At 40.7% G+C, this 19,611-nt stretch overlaps 3 protein-coding genes across 4 annotated transcripts in view; all 3 read left to right on the top strand.

Moving 5' to 3' along the window:
- Nucleotides 1-570: 570 nt before the first annotated feature.
- On the top strand, nucleotides 571-3,789 carry mylpfb (myosin light chain, phosphorylatable, fast skeletal muscle b). The gene is made up of 6 exons (XM_005947436.2): nucleotides 571-721; nucleotides 1,179-1,277; nucleotides 2,193-2,373; nucleotides 2,526-2,604; nucleotides 2,690-2,738; nucleotides 2,824-3,789. Exons 1-6 carry the CDS (start codon nucleotides 719-721, stop codon nucleotides 2,923-2,925), a joined length of 513 nt encoding a protein of 170 aa, XP_005947498.1. The 5' UTR covers nucleotides 571-718; the 3' UTR covers nucleotides 2,926-3,789.
- Nucleotides 3,790-6,197: 2,408 nt separating this feature from the next.
- Nucleotides 6,198-12,092, top strand: pgap3 (post-GPI attachment to proteins phospholipase 3). Its single transcript, XM_005947435.2, has 8 exons — nucleotides 6,198-6,635; nucleotides 7,772-7,869; nucleotides 7,994-8,146; nucleotides 8,921-8,983; nucleotides 9,430-9,491; nucleotides 9,690-9,826; nucleotides 9,969-10,173; nucleotides 10,306-12,092. Exons 1-8 carry the CDS (start codon nucleotides 6,344-6,346, stop codon nucleotides 10,367-10,369), a joined length of 1,074 nt encoding a protein of 357 aa, XP_005947497.1. The 5' UTR covers nucleotides 6,198-6,343; the 3' UTR covers nucleotides 10,370-12,092.
- A 6,152-nt stretch (nucleotides 12,093-18,244) lies between these two features.
- Nucleotides 18,245-19,611, top strand: part of erbb2 (erb-b2 receptor tyrosine kinase 2) — a 26,210-nt gene continuing 24,843 nt past the window's right edge. The window contains exon 1 of one of the 2 annotated variants that reach the window (XM_005947433.3): nucleotides 18,245-18,512. In XM_005947433.3, the coding sequence (XP_005947495.1) occupies nucleotides 18,377-18,512 (136 nt within the window). In that variant the 5' untranslated portion in view covers nucleotides 18,245-18,376. The remainder of the gene's footprint in view (nucleotides 18,513-19,611) is intronic. The other variant, XM_005947434.3, reaches the window with a different exon arrangement.

The raw sequence follows: 19,611 nt of genomic DNA, 5'->3' as shown, positions 1-19,611 counted from the left end.
CTTTTTCCAGAGACCCAGTGGTCGTGTGTCATTGCTGGACCTGGACCAATGTCCGTCAGCCAACTGTTTTCAGGTTTCACAACTGTTTATACACCCTGATGGCCACTAATGATCTGGCCATGGCCACAAACCTCAGATCAAACCTATCATTTAGACAGGTGATGACTTCAGGAAATGTTAGCTGAGATATTGAGCAGCACTGGAGTATTAATTAATAGAAGGCAGCGGGCCGTGCTGATTGCGGGGTAACTGTCCCATCTGTGTCTGTATTAAAGCAGTAAAGCAGCGACACTTTGCCATCACGCACTGGGCTTTGAAGTCTCACAATAGATATATAAAGTTGACAGAAATAGCCACGACAAAGACTCAGTAAGTAAAATGGGGACGTTTCAGTTGTCCTTTACCGTGTCCCGTCTGTCCATATTAGTCCGCACATGACACCAAAGTCACTGTTGGCATTGAATTCACCTCATTCCAAGACTTCTGCAGCCTATTTTGGATCATCAGTAAACCGATCCCCCCAGCCACCTCCTTGCTCCTCCCTCTTTTTCTTACTATACCCCAGCTCTATTTTCCTGCCAAACCTGATGGTGTGGCTAAAGTTAGCCCCCTATGGGCTAGTATATAAGACCCCAGGCATTCAATACCTACATGTCAGTCACATCGGCTTGGTGTAGGCTTCTCTTCTTGACCAACAACAACCTCACAAACTTGAGAGATGGTGAGTGTGGCCACTTCATAGGGTTTAAAAAAAGTCTTTAGGATGTTGTCTACATTAAAATGATGAGATGGGCGTATCATTAAGATATTTGCTATCTGGACTACCAACATCCCAGGAAGTGAACTAGAAGGAGTGCCAGTGTCAGTGTTATCTGCTGCCTTGAGCTAAAGTTCGGGAGGACCTATTCCTTATTATTGTAGTCCTCAACACATTACTCAACACTAAATTGGGTGATTGTTTCAAAGTTTATAATTTTTTTTAAGAGGGGGAAAAATTCAGTCATTACCCCAAAGATAGATTCAACTGGCAAAACTGCCAATCCAAGCTTAATTTATCAGGAAGAAATTTGATTGATTTATTTTTCTTCATATGATGATTTTGAGAGTTAACCAGGATCTGCTTCTTTAGTTCATGTCATGTATGTATGGCTTTTCTTACACCTCACATCATATCACAGGCACCCAAGAAAGCCAAGAGGAGGCAGCAGCAGGGTGAGGGTGGATCCTCCAACGTGTTCTCCATGTTCGAGCAGAGCCAGATCCAGGAGTACAAGGAGGTAACCTTTTCCTCATCACACCTCAAGCTTTCTATCAGTACCTTCTAAGGTGGTGATGTAACCGAGCACTCTATCATGTGACCTTGAATGTAACGTGAGAGAGCTGTCAGAAGATATAGATCTCGTCACTTTAGCGGCACAACAGCAAAAAATGCCTTCATCAGCACGGCAGGACAGTAAATTTCAGCTCTCCTGTTGACAGCAGTTACCTCTGCTCTATGCTAGCTTAGGAATTCTCCTTGGAGACACTCGCTCCGTGACTCCACTGGAATGTGGCCCAACAGCTGGTGCACAGGGGAAGGGGAGCTCAGGGTTGAAACTGAAGGAATTTGGGGGGTTTTAGCACTGTGATCAACAAGGTAAATAGTGTCGTTATCAGTAGATTATAGAAATCAGGATTCATTTGTAGGGGTTTTCTTCAGTAACAGATCTAAATGAAAGACAATACAATGTCAACAGTAGCTTGGCAGGACCTTAAGAGGCCTCAGAAGCAGAGAGAACATTGGTAACATGGTCATAAGATTTAGTCACAAGGCAAAAGGATGACAGCTGCAATCAATACCTTCTCCTTAAATGTCGCAAAGGGCTTGTCTCACATTCCCAAGCCATTTTAACACCTTAGAAAGACAAGTGGCTGACCAGCTGCCAAGTCCCAAAAGGTTTGCAATGCCATCTTTGGTTTCATTGGGTGATACGCCCTCCTATGTGGAAGGAGAAGGAGCTAACTGCTCCACATTTACACATTTACATTGGCAGAGTGCCTCGCACAAATAATCATGAAAAACAAGCTGGATAATAAGGACTTGTGAGAAATGTGAGAATCTCAGTTTTCACTGGTTTTAATTAAGTGTTATTTTAGCTGAAGTTTGGCTGAACTCTGATCTAATCTCTGACTAATCTCCCGGTCTGTGCCAGGCTTTCACAATTATCGACCAGAACAGAGATGGCATCATCAGCAAGGACGACCTCAGGGACGTGCTGGCCACCATGGGTCAGCTGAATGTGAAGAATGAGGAGCTGGAGGCCATGGTGAAGGAGGCCAGCGGCCCCATCAACTTCACCGTGTTCCTGACAATGTTCGGCGAGAAGCTGAAGGGTGTGTTGGCACATATCAGTTGTCCTTTGTATTCTATTTCATGAAATACTTGGTGCTGTAAGGTGATGGTTGTTATTTATCTAAACACTTAATGTTATGTGATTAACATAATTCTGAATTATTATTTTTTTTCTATGTCTTTGTTTTCATAGGTGCTGATCCTGAGGACGTCATCGTGAGCGCTTTCAAGGTCCTGGACCCCGAGGGCACTGGCAGCATCAAGAAGGAATTGTAAGCTTATTTGCGTTTATCTTCCATCTCTTCCTGCTGTAATCTTTCATCTTAATCTTAAATTTCCTGCGTTTTCCCTCTCCAGCCTCGAGGAGCTCTTGACCACCCAGTGCGACAGGTTCACCGCTGAGGAGGTGAGCTCATCGGACTTGCAGCGCGATTTGGCCCTTGTTTTTTGCCAGGCTGTAACGCATTTCTTCATTTCCTCTTCATCTGCAGATGAAGAACCTCTGGGCTGCCTTCCCCCCTGATGTGGCTGGCAACGTTGACTACAAGAACATCTGCTACGTCATCACACACGGAGAGGAGAAGGAGGAATAAATCCTCGACATCTCTTACCTCTATTGAAACCCACACTTGTCCATACCCTTAATTCTTCCTCCTCTCCACCAATGAAACATCCTCCTCGCACACACTCGCGCCCGGGTCGGCTCTTTCTTCTTACGAAAAGACTTGTCTCCTCTATCGAGATGTTCAGTGAGAGGACGGGAGGCTGTGGGGGTGTTTGTGTGTGAGTACCAACAGGGGAACATGGGATTATTTTCAATAAAAAATAATCTTGTGACACCGAAACACTCTCTCTATCTCTGTCCCTGCCTCTTCTTCCTCCATCTTTTCCCTCCCCTCCTCGCCCATGACTCATTCTGTCCTCCTGTGTTGAGGCCAACAGTGCATGCATCATACCTACATATATATGCATATGCAGTTCAGTGTGGTTGGTCAAAACGTCTCTTGGGTGCTGTGGTGCATGCACAGTCACTTGCTTGAAACAGGCAAGCAGTCTGGCCCCGGCGGTCTGTTAGTCTCAACCGGGCACAGAGTGTTTAATGGATCCCTCCTTCTGTTTGTACCGGCCAGGAGTGCACAGTAAAAGAGTGGGAGTACTGCGCTATAATAGTTTGCCTACCCCTCTCTTTTATTTTGTCACTCTTTAAACACAGGTACGAAAGGAAAGGTTAGGAAAGCACGATTTTAAAAGTCTTGTAAATAGAGAAAGAGATGGTGATAGACGGTGGTTGGATGGGCGGCATAAAAAAGCTAAACAAAAGCAAAACAGCTTTGTTTTTGATTTTTCTTTCCCCCCACCTCACCCTCACTGCTGTTTCCACTCCTGCTGCTGTGACTGTGTCTGTGTCTCCACTGTAACAAATAAAGAAGTACAAATAAAATCCACTATCTTTCGTACCACACTGTGTCTCTTGGTTTAAGTGGGAGCGCGGGTGAAAGGACTGCCGGGTGACTGTGGAGCACCGACTGACTGTATTATGCATATGGTGAAGCATTATCAGTGTGAACTTTATCCATCATCCCATTTCTCAATATAAATCTATGATCCCAAATCAGGGGTGGGTGCCACATTTTCAGGGTAAAGGTACAAACCAACATAGTAAGCAGAAGAACTGTAGTCTATCTTTGAATCTACTTCAATCCTTGATTCCAATAAATGTGACACCCTGTGAGTAGTAAAACCAAAAGTTGTTGGATAAAATAGCGACAAAATCAGATTTTCAAATGATTTAAACTCACATATTAAATTTAAAATATTATACAGAAAGTTCCAGAAATTTGAATCATTTTTCTTGAGACAGAATTGCAAAGAATTTGGGAATTTTGAACCCCCACCCCCAACCAGATCAAAAAGAACAAGATTTAGACGCCGGATCGGTTGGGGTCCAGGTTATTAACAACCACCTCTGGTGCTGTTGGCCAGTGGGGTGCCAGTGGAAATGGAGCCACTGATGGCCAAAGACAAAGGAAGACAACAGGGTGAAGGTGTTAGGAGGCAGCAGGGGCAGAAGGAGAGGCAGGAGTGTGGAGATGGTGAGTAGGGACTTTAAAAGTAGGAATTAGGAGAAAGGGAGAGAGCTGGCTGATATGATAGAGAGAATAAAGGCAGACATATTCTGTGTCATATATTGGATAAAGGATAGTGACTATGACGCTGCCAGCCAGGAGGAAAAAAGGGAGATCTATCGAGAAGGTTCCAATAAAAAGACATACAGAGGGTTGGGGTGTCTTAAGAGAATGCTAGCTTTAGGGTGAGATGGCGGCAGATGATCCATGGAGACACCTAAAGGGAAAAATGATGGTAGAAGAAGACTATCTACAGTTCCCAAAAGGTTGATTCTGTTCATCTGAACGTAGCGTCGTCAGTGGGAGAAACGTTTTGTAACTCATCCAAGTGACTTCTTCCGTCAGTTGCAGTCTCAGCTGAGACTGAAGAAGTCACTTGGATGAGTTACGAAACGTTTCTCCCACTGACGATGCTACGTTCAGATGAACAGAATCAACCTTTTGGGATTCACTAATCTGGTTGATTGAGCATGCATGAAGACACCATCTACAGTTATTTATATTATCAGAAGATTCAAAATATTTGGAGATAAGACCAAAAAACAAAACAAAATACTGTGGCAAGCAGCAGACGTGATTTCCTAGTGAAAACCATGGCAATCGGTTGTGAAAAAGAAAATCTGCTGTCACTGTCAGTGAGCACAGTTTGACACTGCACTGCAAAATAAAACTCAATCATGAAAAAAAAGAAAAGGAAGTATTTAAACATTGTTGAGAAATGGCATCATCTTCTCAGCCATGAGCTCTTTACGACAGAGTCAGTGAAAAGTGGAAAAAGTGGATCTCACCAAGCTGGTTTGTTATTGGCGCACAGCTGGATCAGTGCACGTGCAACAGACAAGCTATATATCTGTGGAGGGACCATTAAAGCTGAATGATACATATGTTTTGGAAAGCTATATAAAACCATTAAGATGATTTCTTTTTACTGTCAGCAAAACACTCTGCAATGATTCCAACAACACACCTCTGAAGGGAAAGAGTCTGGATGCTAAACTGGCCTGCCTGCAGTGTAATACCTCATTTAGACTAAAAAATGGATTTCCCATTTTCGTTTCCAGGAAAGGAAAAAAACTTTTGCAAAAAATAAAATCTAAATATATTAATGAATTCCTGTCATGAATGAATCCCAGACAAATCTGGTGCAGTTTCTGATATTACTATTATTGTTGTTATAATAATAATAATAATAATAATAATAATAATAATAATAATAATAATAATAATAATAAACTATTATACATAAACGTTATTTAATCCATCATTGGAGGAATTCATTTGTTACAGCAGCAGTACAAAGGACAGGAAGAAAAAATGAATTAGAGAAATTATAAAACTAAAAATTGAAAAACAAATGGTAACAAATGGTTAGTATTATATGCAATAAAATAAAAATATTATTATTATTATCATAACAATTTTATATATTATACTTTACATTATTATTATATTACATTAATATTATTATTTAAAAATCAAAAGATCAATGGGTCACGTGACCTGGTGACGTTGCGGACTGAATCAGGATGTAAAGGTTTTTGCGACAAAACTTACCTCCTTCAAAATAAAAGCAACCAATCTTAAGATAGTAGCCAGAATTTATCAAATAAGCCGTATTACGACGTAGAAATTATGTTTATGAAAAGAATTTTGGTAAGTTATACTAGCTGAGACCTGTATGATATAGGCTACTACAACTTGAGTAAATACGCTTCCGGGAAAGTTGTTTTAATTTTGAAATGTCGACAGGAAACGCTGTTCGAGTTTGAAACTTGGCTGAGCTCAGGGGAGCAGAGGAAGAGTGGGCATTTCCCGGTCCATCAGCGGTACTGTAACACATTTCAGGCCTGGTTTGTCCGCACAAACTGGGGATGGCCCCGTGGTGATGCGCGCTGTAGGCTTCACGCCGCTGTCGTCCGGTCGTGCCTTCGTGAATCCTGACGGGCCCAGAAGAACCGCCATGGCCTCTGTGGTTTCACTCCGCGGCACATCTGTCACACTCCCCGCTGTGGTCACCGTCCTCTTGCTCCTGATGTCGGTGACCACTGTGCAATGCTCTCAAGGCGACAAGGAGCCGGTTTACCGAGACTGTGTGAAGCAGTGTATCCGCGCAAACTGCACCGGAGCTCGGCTAAACGGCTTCCTGTCTGCCCAGCCGCAGTACATGGCGCTGACAGGTGAGTTGCTCTTGTCTGCAGGTAAGTTAAGCTAACTTACCTTGCTAGCAATAGATTTTTCGATCAGTGCTTATCAATATTGTGGCAACTTGTACATGCATATATCTGTATAACAACATTTGCTAACTGACCCCCATTAATTTGCTGTTTACATTCATTATAGTCACTCGTGCATGCAGGTGCTTTGTACTGATGCTTACATGTGTGACTTTTAGTCTTCACATGCCTTTAAAAAGAAAACTGTGACCTTGTTTCATGGCCTTCAACACTAAAAACCAGATTTTCAGGCTGGTCAAGCTCTCCCAACAGCTCTATTGTCACCCCACCCTTCTGCCATTATTATCTTTTCTGTGCTGTGTCTACACAACTAGTTAGCCAAAAGGCAACCCCTTTAAATATTTAATTGTTTTCTTTTACCTCTATGCTTAAAGTTGTATAAAATATCCAGGGAATGCCTTTTGTAGTTGCTTGTGTATTTAAGTTTATTCACTGCTATACAAGAATTGAAACCGCTTCCATGCTTATTTTATTGACAAAATACACCTCAAGTATGGGCTATAAATAAACCAAACAAAAAACGTGTGAATCTTGTTGTGTTGTCTGGCACGTCTATTTGACTTATAGCCTATAGCACATTTAAACAACAGACTCTGACCCAATGTGCTCTAGAGACAGGCACATTTGCATTCCAGGTTTCCAAAACACCTGGTTTCAAATTACATGAAAATCTGAAAGATGTCTTTTGTTGTGTCTGCTGGAGGTTTCTTCCTGTTAAAAGGGAGTTTTTCCTTCCCAATGTCACCAAAGTGCTCATAAGGTTGATTGTTGGGGTTTTCTCTGTGTTATTGTAGGGCGTTTACCTTGCAATATAAAGCACCTTAATTCAACTGTTGTCGTGACTGGGTGCTACAAGTAAAGTTGAGTTTATTTGAATTGTGTTAACTAATTTTTGTAGAAATTTTTAAAAAATTACAGCGATTTAATGGTCATTAAACTGTGTTCAGAGTTTGCAAATTAATAATGATTCAGATATCGTTATTGGTGTCAACAATACTGGCCCTGTATTTAGTTGTATCCGATCAATACCAAAATTTGCAGCTCTGACGTGCTTGCACTCAGCTCCTCTCTTTGTTCAGGTTGGACATGCCGTGATGACTGCCGCTATCAGTGCATGTGGACCACAGTCGGCCTTTACCAGGCTGAGGGGTACAGGGTCCCACAGTTCCACGGCAAGGTTTGTTACTACCTACCCAAGGTTGATCAATAAAGGATATGCTGTCCACTTTTATGTATTCTGTGAGATTTCATTGATTTCAGTCAAATCTGAAATTATGGACGAATTATTTTTTCCCCTACAGTGGCCGTTTGCACGCTTCTTGTGTTTTGAGGAGCCGGCATCCGCGTTGGCCTCTCTGCTGAACGGCCTGGCTTGCCTTCTCATGCTACTGCGCTATCGGAGCACGGTGCCACGACAGAGCCCCATGTACCACACCATCAACGCCTTCTCCCTGGTGAGTTGATTTCTGTATCCGGATGTGATGGAGAACATTAAAAAAGTGTGTGTTTGTGTTTATTGTACTTCAAAAGGGCAAAAAGTCAGTTATCTTTGTTATGCTTGATCACCTAAAGGACAAAGTTGTCTATATGCTGGCTGTGTCTGTACACTGATTGGATAGACTGATTTTATTTTGTGGCTGGAAATCCCTGATCTGAGTCTCCCATCACAGTATATCACAAAGGTGCTCTACTGGATTGAAATGTAGTAACTGTGGAGGCCATTTGAGAGGATTTGACCTTTGAGATATGTTGCACCATCTTGCTGGAAGCAGCTATGAGATGATGGTACACTGTAGCCATAAAGGGATGGACATGGACATGTTTATGCCAAATTGTGACCCTACCATCTGAATGTTGAAGCAGAAGTGGAGACTCATCAGAAAGGACAAAAGTTTTCAATCTTATATTAAATCTTCTTCTATAAATCGTAGCCTCAGTTTCCTGTTTTCAGCTGACAGGAGTGGCAGCTGGTGTGGTCTTGTGCTACTGTAGCCCATCTGCTTGACCCGTTATTTATTAACTGCCCAGCATTATAGCTCAAGAAATAGTTACTAACTTAATAGAAAGCACTTCTAGATTACCTGGCCAATAGGTTGCGTTTAATAGGTTGTGTTTTTTAAAATGATAAACAAAAAATGCTTTCTATCAAAAACTTCTATGTCTGATGCAGAAATCATCCAATGAGTTATTCAGACTTTAATATTTAAATCTTTGTGGGGGGTTTTCAGGTATCTCTCAATGCCTGGTTCTGGTCCACAGTGTTTCACACGCGGGACACCTATCTCACTGAGGTAAGGGCTTTTAAACCTCTAGTAACTTATTACCCTAAAAAGAAAAGAAAAAAAAGAGTTGATTTGTGTGTGTCCTACTGGGGATCTCCCACCTTTGAATCCCGTTTTGTTCCATTTACTTGTGTTCAGTCAGCTTGTTTTCTGCCAGAAACACTGTTTAAACAGTGTTTTACAGTTTGACATGCAGTCACATGATCTAGTTTTAATAATAATAAATAAAAGCTTTACTTTAATGTACACCGAGAGAGGAAAACTGCTAATGTACATTTCCACTTGCCAGACCACCTGTTGAGATGAGCATTCTGCTCTTTGATTGGTTAATGAGCTTAGCAAATGAGCAACATCCTAATGCCATTACTGATCAACCTTCGAGCTGTGCGCGGTGTAGTTTCTGTAAACAAGCACTGGTTGATCTTAAGTTAAGATTTTGTATGTTTTTCTTATAGAAAATGGACTATTTCTGCGCAACAGCAGTCATTCTTTACTCAATCTACCTGTGCTGCGTCAGGTAAGCAAACCTTCCACACCCAACTAGCATCCGAAACCACATTCTAGATGGTAATCATTAATCCTGGTTCAAATACCTTTTAGGATAAAGTTGGATTAAAAACGAGAGAGAATATTTGTCAAGTGTGGTCGTTATAACTCTTTGTCTTACTTCGCTGAATATGCTCACGTTACTTGCCTTCCTTCCTCTCTTTGCCAGAACGTTGGGCCTAAAGCGACCCGGTGTGTCCAGCATGGTTGGAGTCCTGCTCATTTTGGTCTTTACCTCACACGTGTCCTACTTGACCTTTGTCAGTTTTGACTACGGCTACAACATGGCTGCAAACGCCACAATCGGTAGAGTCCATTTCCACAAGTAACCTATAAGCCTGTATATGGTTGATATGTGAGGAATTCATTCCCTGCTGTCCTTCAGGCATCAGCTCTTTCAGATATCTGTGATTTAATGCTCTCTGCTCATCTTTTTTGGGCTTTAAAGGCATGGTAAACCTCTTGTGGTGGCTCTGTTGGTGCTGGCAGAACCGGCGGACCCTGCCGTACTGGTGGAAGTGCGGCCTGGTGGTGGTGCTGCTCCACGGTCTGGCCCTGCTGGAGCTTCTGGACTTTCCCCCACTGCTTTGGGTCTTAGACGCCCATGCTGTTTGGCACCTCAGCACTATCCCAGTGCATTTCCTTTTCTACAGGTTTGTAAAAAATATGCGAGAGATGGAATTGCAGAGAAAATAAGTGTTTTGGCACTAATACTGAGAGAAATGTTAGGGGACTCAGATGCAACTACCTTATGGTGAATAATCGATACTTTGTTCTTCCTCCAGTTTCCTCATAGACGACAGCCTCTACTTACTAAACACAGAGAAGTTGGGTGTAAAAGTCGAGTAGGAGGAGCTCTTCGCCTCTTCACCTTGCCTACACCTTCGCACCTTTCCAGTCAGGGCAGCGGGACACCTGAACACTGAAGTAGCTCAGCCTCCCAGATGACATGCATGATATCTCCGCAACGTTCATCAACGCAGACTTTGTTTACATTTTTTTATTTTCTTGTATTTATTTGGGGTAAATTCTCATTTTAAAAAAACAAAACAAAAAAACCCAACCACACAATGTGACGCTCACTCCACTTTGCCTTGTAATGATGATGCGTGCTACCTTTCTTTCACCGTCATTCGTAAGCGCACGACAGGATGAAGGAAAAAAGTATTTATTTCGACCCAGAGCAGACCCAGCTCTTCACTCCAAACGCTCCTCGGGTTTTTGCGTAGTTGTGCGAGTTCCCAATCCCATAATTTTGACACTCACCAGCGTCTTTGGACATCCAAACAGCAGTTCGATGCGCTGACAATAGATGGCACCCTATCATTGGTCGGGCCTCTCGGCGTGGCGGAGCAACATGTGTTGGGTTCCGTGTGTGCCAAAAGTGGACTGGCAGACACAAGCGAGGTGCCCCCCGGTGAAGGGGGGCCGGCAGCTGATTGTTCCAGAGTGAGAGAAGCGGGGGGGGGGATGTTGGAGGCCATTCTAGCTGACTGTGTCTTTCTCCCTCCCCCCTCACACCTTTATTTTTGTGCCTCTCTTGTTTCCACTGTGCTTTTGTTTGTTGCCGTGTCCTTCATTGTCACTCAGACTTTTATTTTTGTTTTAATCACCTGCCTTTACGTCTTTTTTAAAAATTCTGATGTTGACCAATTTGTGCTTCAGTTTATTGGCAGTTTTGCTCACTTTGGTTGCTTGATTTTTCTTTTTTTCTTTTACGTTTTGGTAATTTTTTATTTATTTTTTTTTTTTGAAGTATCGTAAGTGTTTTTAGTTTTATTCACCTGGATTGCCTTTTAGTGTGAGGAATGATTGAGTTAGGAAAAATGAGCAAAGCAACAGGAAGCTGTATGTTTTTGCTTTTTCTGTTTTTTGTTCTCATTTTTTCCAGCATAAAGTGTCTTATTCAGGGCTTAGTTAATGTGCGAGTGTGTGTGAGTGAATGAGTTGTTGTACACCCATTAATTTTGACTTGGTTGCATTTCTTTCTGCAGTATTTTAAACCTCCTCCATCCACAAATCAGCCTTACACACTGCATTATAACTTGGGTATCACTGAGCATGTTAAGCTTCGAATTCATTCCATGTACATCTTCGTCCTTCAGAGCGTCCCTTCCATGCGTGCACTTTACACGGGGGTGTGCGTGCACTTACTGTGCTTGTGTGTGAAACTGTGCCCATGCCTTTGTACTGCTGTGTGAGAATGTGAACAATGACCAGTATGTGTGTACATGTTGCCTTGACAGGACATTGTATTGTGGTTTTTTTTGTTGTTGTTGTTGTCGTTTTTTAGCATCATAAACTGGATCACAGAGTGTGAGCGAGCTAGATCACGCTGATGTGTGAGCGCATATATGTTGAAGGATTGCTGCATGAATGCGTGTGAGAAGACTGGTATATTTAGCTTCGCTGACAGCCTGCGATGGGGGTGGGGGAAGACAAGAGGACAAAATGCACAGAGAGGTTTGGGTGGGAAAAAGATTCCTGAAATCACGACAGAGACACTGAACAGTTATGAATAGAACAATCTATATATAATGCATAGTGTTTATCATTGCAGCAAAATGGTTTATATTCTCAGTAATGCAAGATCTGTCAGCCCCTTGAGCACTTTTAACACAAAATCTTTGCTTTTCTACCAAAGTCCCTTTGTCCACAGATGAGAAAATTGTGTTTTCACTGGAATTAAAATCTGTTTGAATAGCTTAAATATTTCCTGAAGAACTGGTAGAAAACACTCCAGTTTTTCTGTGATTTCATTCCATTGTTCTGTTTCTTTCTTGCCAGTAACCGCATCCCTTCTCTCATTCGTCTGCTGCCCCCTGCCTGCTGCCCTGTGCACTGTCACCTCTCTAACCAAGTGTACTTTCCTCCACCTCACATCTGTTTGACCAAAAAAAATAAAAAAAATCTTCAGTAATGGAATAAATAAAATTGTTCTTTGTTGAGAAGAAATTAAGCAGGGGTTGTTTTTTATCTGCACCTAGGATTTATCCTGTCTTTATATTGCACAAATTCAACTTTACCCCATGTCAATTAAATATGAAAAAAAGAATAGTATTCAAAATGCTAACAAACAGAGTATGTGGTATGTGTGCATCAAGGAATGCAGTAAAATATGCCACTGGTATTTGCTCTCTAGCGTCTCGCTGCTCTGCGATGTGGCAAACGCCATTCAGCAGCTGTTGTCCAAGAGCTGCCGCTTCATAGCTGTCTTACAGAAACCATCTCTCCATCTGTAGACTGAAAACGTTTCAGCGGCAGAGGATTGTAAAGACACCATTTTTGGGATTTCTCTGCGTTGTGCTGGTGTAAATGTTTCTAAAGTGGATGCATGAATGGTAAAAATGCACAAGCAGAAAACATTCAAAGTACTACAAGTGCTATCAGGTAAACGCACTCTGGTGGATCGCGTTACAAGCTTTGTCCTTAGTGAATACAGCTGAATGTTGCAAATGTTTATGTCCATGAAGGTAGGAAAAATAACAGAACTAGTGTAAATGTTAATTACATAATATAGTATTTGATTCTTTGCTGAGCCCAAAGTCTTGTTGGTTAAAATCATGAAGTGTTATGATAGTGTTTGGACTTTTAGTGGATGTGTTCCTGTGAACTGTGGTGTGGTTTAGCTAGCACGGGCCCACAACCTGACCTAAGTCTTTGCACCGATAAATAACCTCTGCTCTGCACTCGCCTTCAGGGTTGTTGTTTTTTTAATGTTGAACAGAGCAGTGTTTCAGTGACTGTGAAGTGCAGGGACAGAGGGGACATTACAACAAATCTGATATCCTTTTATAGTTCAGAAAAGATGTGATGTAAAGTCTCTGGAAAGCATATGATGTTATATTTTTACAGTAAAAATATATTTAAGGGAACTCTAAAGTAGCAGTTTTAATGGCAAACAGTTGCTGCAGATTTGCCACATCAATGATGAGCATCTCACATTCATCCACATCCAAAAAGTCTATTGGATTGGAATCTGGTGATTGTAGAGGCCATTTGAGAACAGTGAACTCATTGTGATGTTCCAGAGACCAGTTTGAGATGACTGAACTTTGACACCTTAGGCATGTTGTCCTGCTGGAAGCAGCCACCAGACGATCACACACTGTGGTCATAAAGGGATGGGTATGGGTGGAAACAACAAGGAGGTAAGCTGAATTAGTAAGGAGGAGCCCAAATATATCTCTTAACACCATCAGCAACCTGAACTGTTGATACAAAACATGGTGAAATCATGGTTTCATGTTGTTTGCACCACATTCTGACCCTACCATCTGATTGTCAAAATAGACATTTAGACTCATCAGACCCAGCAGCTCTTTTTATGCCTCTGTTGTTCAGTTTTGGTTTGCTTGCCTTCAGTTTCCTGTCCTTAGCTGACAGGAATGGCACCCGGTGTGGTCTTCTGCTGCTGTAGACAATGTGCTTCCAGAGATCCTGTAACTAGAGATTAGTTTAGTTACTTTTGCCTAGTTGTAATCTAGTTGTTCTCCTCTGACCTCTGACACGAGCTGTCTACATGCCTAAATGCACTGAGCTGTTTATCCACTTCACAGGCCTGTGAGTGTCTCTTACAAAGCACTGATGTATTTCCATTTCCTCCCACGTATACTTATAAAAGTTCAAGTAATCCTTATTTTTTTCTTGTATTTAGGTGGAGGTTTTGAAGGAGTGAAATGTTACGCTAAACCTGTGTTAAAATACATGAAATGTTCACAGCTAGAGGTATCAACAGAGCAGGAAAAGTGAGCAGAGAAGTGACATGTATAGTCTGTGGTTCGTCCCTCCCCTATTACACTGCAGTCTAAAGGGCTTGCTGACCTTGTACTATTTGTGCCAGTGATATATGCAGAGATACCTTCATTGTGTCTCTGATATAATCAAGGCAGATTCCTTTAGACTTGTATTTGGATTTATGAGCAGCAGTGGGAAACAATATGGTTTTCTTGTCCTTGAAGAGTCCCACACTGTATTTCTTATTTCTTCTCTCATGCCAAATCTAAATACCTGGCCGGTCAGGGAACTGAACTATGAGTGAATTTATGATGTTCTTTGGTAATGACTTCTTTTCTGTATATTTTCCCTGGGTTTTACTGCAGTTGTCCTTGGACTCTCTCACTTGAACACATTATCTCTCACCCACTTCCTGGCCTCCTCACCTTTTAACCCATGCAGACCTCTTTTTTTAACGCATGTTTTATGTGTCCCTGAGAATTACAGCCATGTTTTCTGAAGGGATTTCCACCATCGAGTGCGATGAAAATTGCTGACCACTGCATCAGGTTTTATTGTAGCACAGCTTGCTTTCAAATGCAGCTTAAACGAGGAGTCGCATACAGAGCCAACAAACACTTAAAGTTTAAGACTTAAAGTTCACTGCTGGGAAAATCTTCCAACCAGAATACTGAACTGACTTTTTTTTTCTGTGGGAACTAAATATTTCAGCCTCACTAGCAACACTCAGCTTCGCGAACGGACCGCAACTTGTGGTCTGTGTGGCTCAGTGTGTAGCTTATTGTTGTTTTCTGATAGCTCTGTGCAGGAGGCTGGACTCTGACCCGGGCTTCTGTGGGTGGGGAGAGACGATAGATTGGGATGAATAGAGTTTATTCTTCCTCCTTCAACTCCTGATTTGTGACCGTGAATGAAGAGCATGAGAAAAGCAGAAGAAATATGAAGACACTCCAAGCTTGTATCACGCAAAGAATTCACCTTTTGATCTAAAATGTTGATTTGATTCATTCCTTAAATATTAATAAAGTTTTAATAGTCAAACATGTTGATATACAAAGCAAGACTTAAATCTAAAAATTTGCCAGTTTGCAAAAGTAAACACATTGATATCAGTCAGTGTGATTTATAATGAAATAATGCAGCTAAGAGTGTAATCGTTGCCTTTTCACATTTAATAAATCAGACAGGGAGTTTTTCAACATCTACAAAACTCAGTGAAATTCAAATTAAATATGTTTGAATTTGGCAATTATGTGTTTTGACACAGTTATTGTAAAATGTGTTGTTCTTTTAAACAGGCATTTAATACTACATGTTGATTTGGTGAAATATCGTGTTAGTGGGATAATTGTTAGGTAATGTTTCTAAATAAACTCTTGATGTGGGTCTATCCATATATGGTAATGCACATTTAATGTAATTTTTTAAAAAAAGGCAATTTAACTTTAACACTTTTCAAATATCCGGATGTCCCCTTTTAATCTGAAATGTATTCACATTGTAGGGTTTCATGGATGTTTGGGGATCAGTATTACATCATGGATGTGGTGTAACAAAAGTGACTTTATTTAAGTGCTCATCATAGAAAAATAGAAAAATGGGATGTACAACAGAAAAGACTAAAATACATTTTTAAAAAAGTAAGTGTCAGAACAACCAATAAGAAGACACAATAAGACACAAAAACCACATGCGTCTAAGACTCCATGACAACTGTATAATGCCCAGCATTGGAAGAGAGCATGGACCTGTAGGAATCTATACAGTACAATGTAGCATTTTAAAACGAGTTACATTACATCCACTGAATTTTACCGTTTACATTACAGAAAATTACCAGGACATTGTCTGCTTTTTAATGTTTGTTTTTTTAAACTGTGTAACTTAGTACTTTACTCAGATAAAGTTCTAATGCACTTATATGTAAATGTTAAATATTATAATATCTACACCATACCATTCATTTTAAATCTTAAGTTACTTACTTTTTTTTTTAGATAAATTGCATTATTATAGATCTGCCATGGTCCTGGGTTTTGGACCCAGTATTTTAAGTTGTCAGTTTATGTTTTCAGTTCAGGAGTTTCTTTATTTTCTTGTAATTATAGTATAATCTGGAGTTAGTCACTGTTTCTTTGAGATCTAGTTTCTTTTATTAAGTTATTTTTTTATATCTCATTCCTTGTGCCTTAGTTTATTTTCTCCGGTGTTCATTTATGTTAATTTGCTGTGTAAATGTGTGTCTAGTCTGTAATTGCTATTTTCTTAGTTTCATAGATTCTGTTTACTTGTGCCTAGATTTCTTCCAGTAGTGTTCACTTCCCTTGATTAGCACTCAGTGTGTGAGTATTTATAGTCCTGTATTTCCTTTGTTCATTGTTAAATTGTCTGTTTGTTATCACCTTGTGTTTCCAGCCTGTTTCCAGTCAGATTTAGTTTCTCCTGTTATTCCTCTGTTATTTATGTTCTCCTCGTGGACTTCTGGAATGTGTTTTGGACTTTTCTTTACCTTTAATAAAGGTAATTTTCTGTTTTAAATCTGCCTGCCTCAGAGTCCTGCCTCCATCCACAACCTGCTTATCATAACAAGCTGCCCAGAAATATATCCGTAATTAAAATCATCCTGAGGCGCAACAGTGATATTTACATCAATTAGTAAATAATTATGATCTAATTTTTAATTTTATAATGTGTATGAATCTGAAAATGCATTCTACATAATCTGCATGTTTACTGGAGGCGCTTTAAATGTATGATGGTTATACAGCCGTTGCATTACTAAGTTACTTAACAATTATTACTACGTTTACATAATCAAATTAATGTTTTTAACTTTCCAAAATAATCGACCAACAGAAAATTATGTTTAAACTCTTGTAAAGCACCACTTTTCACGTTATACAGTCGTAATAGGGTTCAGGGACTGAAAATCACAGCCAGACTTTTCAAAGTCAATGCTCTATTCATAAAAATATTTACCCCCAAAATGCTAACTTTGAGTAATTTGATTACATGTAAATGTACAATGTAAAACATTTAATGCAATCTGGTGAATGAAACTTATTTGATTGGTATGTGGTCAGCTTATACCAAGCATACTTTCCTTAATGGTTAATTATTTGAATAAATAAACCTTTGAGTTTACATATTTCAAGTGCATTTTATTCAAAATTAACGCTTCATATTTGAGGGTCAAGAATACTTTTTGAGAGCCCAGATTTTGCTTCTCATAAACACAGGGTGCATCTAAAGAAATCATCCGATTCCAAAAGGCTAGGTATTTTTTTAAGCAATGGACACAGATGTTAGTGGTATTATTTTTTTTTTAAATACATTACTGAAAATAAAGTTTAACATAACAAAACTTACAATGTTCACAAGTGTTTAATGCGTCCTCTTCTGGATGCACGGCACATGTTCATACGAAAGTCAAACTCGTCCCATACTTTTGCGGGCATGTCTGGAGTCACTTCTGTTGTTTTGCTACCCACTGACAACCGTGCAAAACTCACAAATCCGCTTCTTCTAACAGTACAGGTTTCGACTGTTCCAGTGAAGGGCTGTGGAATTAAAACACTTTGAAATCAGAAGATTTTTTTTTGTTATTCTTTTTTGGATACACTCTGTATGCGGACCCCCACCACTCTGTGGCACCCTACTGTAAAAAATCCCGGAAACGCCCCTGCATATAACCAATTTGACTTTCCCCTTTACTTGCAAGCGATAGTAAGGGATACTGACATTTTTAAAAAAGGTGGTAGCATATTCACAGATTATGCATGAGCGGGGTAAATGGTTTAATTGCTTTAATTGTTCCTCCATATTTTACAGTTTGATCCACTTGAGCCCTCTGGGGAGAAATAAGCGCAATTAAAGTTTGAAGGTCATTTTTAGGCATAATTAGAATGAAACGTGTTATAGGTTAAATAAGTCAGACCGGAGTGAGGGCGGGTTGACTGAACCTGCCACTCCCCGTTCAGGCCTTCACGCCACGGGAGCGCGCCTGCGCTCCTGTTACGCGCTTACTACCAACAGGCAGGGAATTCATGGGAGGAAGTAACTGAGATTCGGACACGAACAACAACTCCACACGGTGCCAGAAACGACAGTTAGCTCTAAATGAGATGCAAAAACTTAATCTCTGTTTCCCCCAGATGGACTAGAAGCGCCGGGTCTGCGCAGATGGAGGCGGCGAGAAGTTTGCTGTTTGTCGGGGCCGTACTGCTCGGAGTGACGGGCGCTTCAGGCAGAGAAGGTGGGTAACTTTCAGCGCTTTCCCCCTGTCAATAATGCCTCCGCCGTCGGCAAAATAGACCCACGGAGCTTCGGGGAGATGGCACTGGAGTGTGCTGGCTGTAATTTTAGGAAATGCTGGAGGTTTTTTTCTGGTCCGGAGGACTACATTCCTCCGTGACTCCTCAGCCGGGTCCTCTCTGCTCTCCTGGGATTTATGAAGGGCTGCTTATGAGGAAAAATCACACCTGTCACAAAACAGCCTCGCTTTAGATTTACAGTTTGGACCAAAATAATAATAATAAAAAAAAAGATTCAAAAACTAAATAAACAAATATCTCCAATCTTGCAACACGTTGACTTGCTCAAATAAACACAGAGCAGAGACTCAGGTAAGAAATATGAGAACCTGCTTTACAGCTTTGCGACACAACTGACTTGTGCACTGCAGGCGGACGGTTCGTGGCTTTGCTGTAAACACAAACAAAAACAAGACACTAAACAGGCAGTGCATTGTGGGCCAAGGATCATGACGATGTCAATTATTCACTCCTGGCTCTAAAAGGGAGACATTGTGCGATAGAGGGGCCACTTGTCACATTTGGAGCTTGAGTACATGCCAGTAAAACAAGAGCTAACTGGAAGGTGCAAACGAGCTGCAAATCATATTTTTGCTTGTTTTTCATTTTATAGGTTTTTGGGGATAATAATAATTTATAATATTAAATAATATATATATTTAATGCTTGATCTGATGGGCAGTCTGTACTTGGGCTATTTAGTTTGTTAACTGAGAAAATGATTGATAGTGCAGATTAATGGGTGCATATGACCCTTTATAGATCGATTTTAGGTGTATTTGGGGAGATCAATAACCCCCAGCCAGCTGCTTTTAAAAGAAGTTTTATTGGCACATGCTAATGGCAAAAATGAATCTGAACTCAATAACAATTTATTCTGCAGTGCTCACTTTATTGACATGCAGCTGTTGGCTTTCATTGATGTGCACAAAATAAAGAAAGAGCCCCCTTTGGGGTTTTTCATTCATGTCAGCCTCACAACAAAAATGGCTAATGTAAGTACAAACAACTGTCTGTTTTATTAGCTGCTCTCTCTCTCTC

The sequence above is a fragment of the Haplochromis burtoni genome, unplaced genomic scaffold, assembly GCF_018398535.1.
Source record: "Haplochromis burtoni strain Fernald_Lab_line unplaced genomic scaffold, NCSU_Asbu1 Contig_531, whole genome shotgun sequence".
Lineage (NCBI taxonomy): Eukaryota > Metazoa > Chordata > Actinopteri > Cichliformes > Cichlidae > Haplochromis > Haplochromis burtoni.
The sequence above is the reverse complement of the archived record's forward strand: the minus strand, read 5'-3'. Positions and strand labels throughout refer to the sequence as shown.

What these genes read in the sequence shown, in the direction of transcription:
- mylpfb (XM_005947436.2), top strand. An exon ending in AGATCCAGGAGTACAAGGAG is followed by an intron (nt 1,278 to 2,192) that starts GTAACCTTTTCC and finishes GGTCTGTGCCAG; the next exon opens with GCTTTCACAATTATCGACCA. An exon ending in GGCAGCATCAAGAAGGAATT is followed by an intron (nt 2,605 to 2,689) that starts GTAAGCTTATTT and finishes TTCCCTCTCCAG; the next exon opens with CCTCGAGGAGCTCTTGACCA.
- pgap3 (XM_005947435.2), top strand. Translation starts at nt 6,344, where the DNA reads ATGCGCGCTGTAGGCTTCACGCCGCTGTCGTCCGGTCGTGCCTTCGTG. An exon ending in GCAGTACATGGCGCTGACAG is followed by an intron (nt 6,636 to 7,771) that starts GTGAGTTGCTCT and finishes CTCTTTGTTCAG; the next exon opens with GTTGGACATGCCGTGATGAC. An exon ending in GGCTGCAAACGCCACAATCG is followed by an intron (nt 9,827 to 9,968) that starts GTAGAGTCCATT and finishes TGGGCTTTAAAG; the next exon opens with GCATGGTAAACCTCTTGTGG.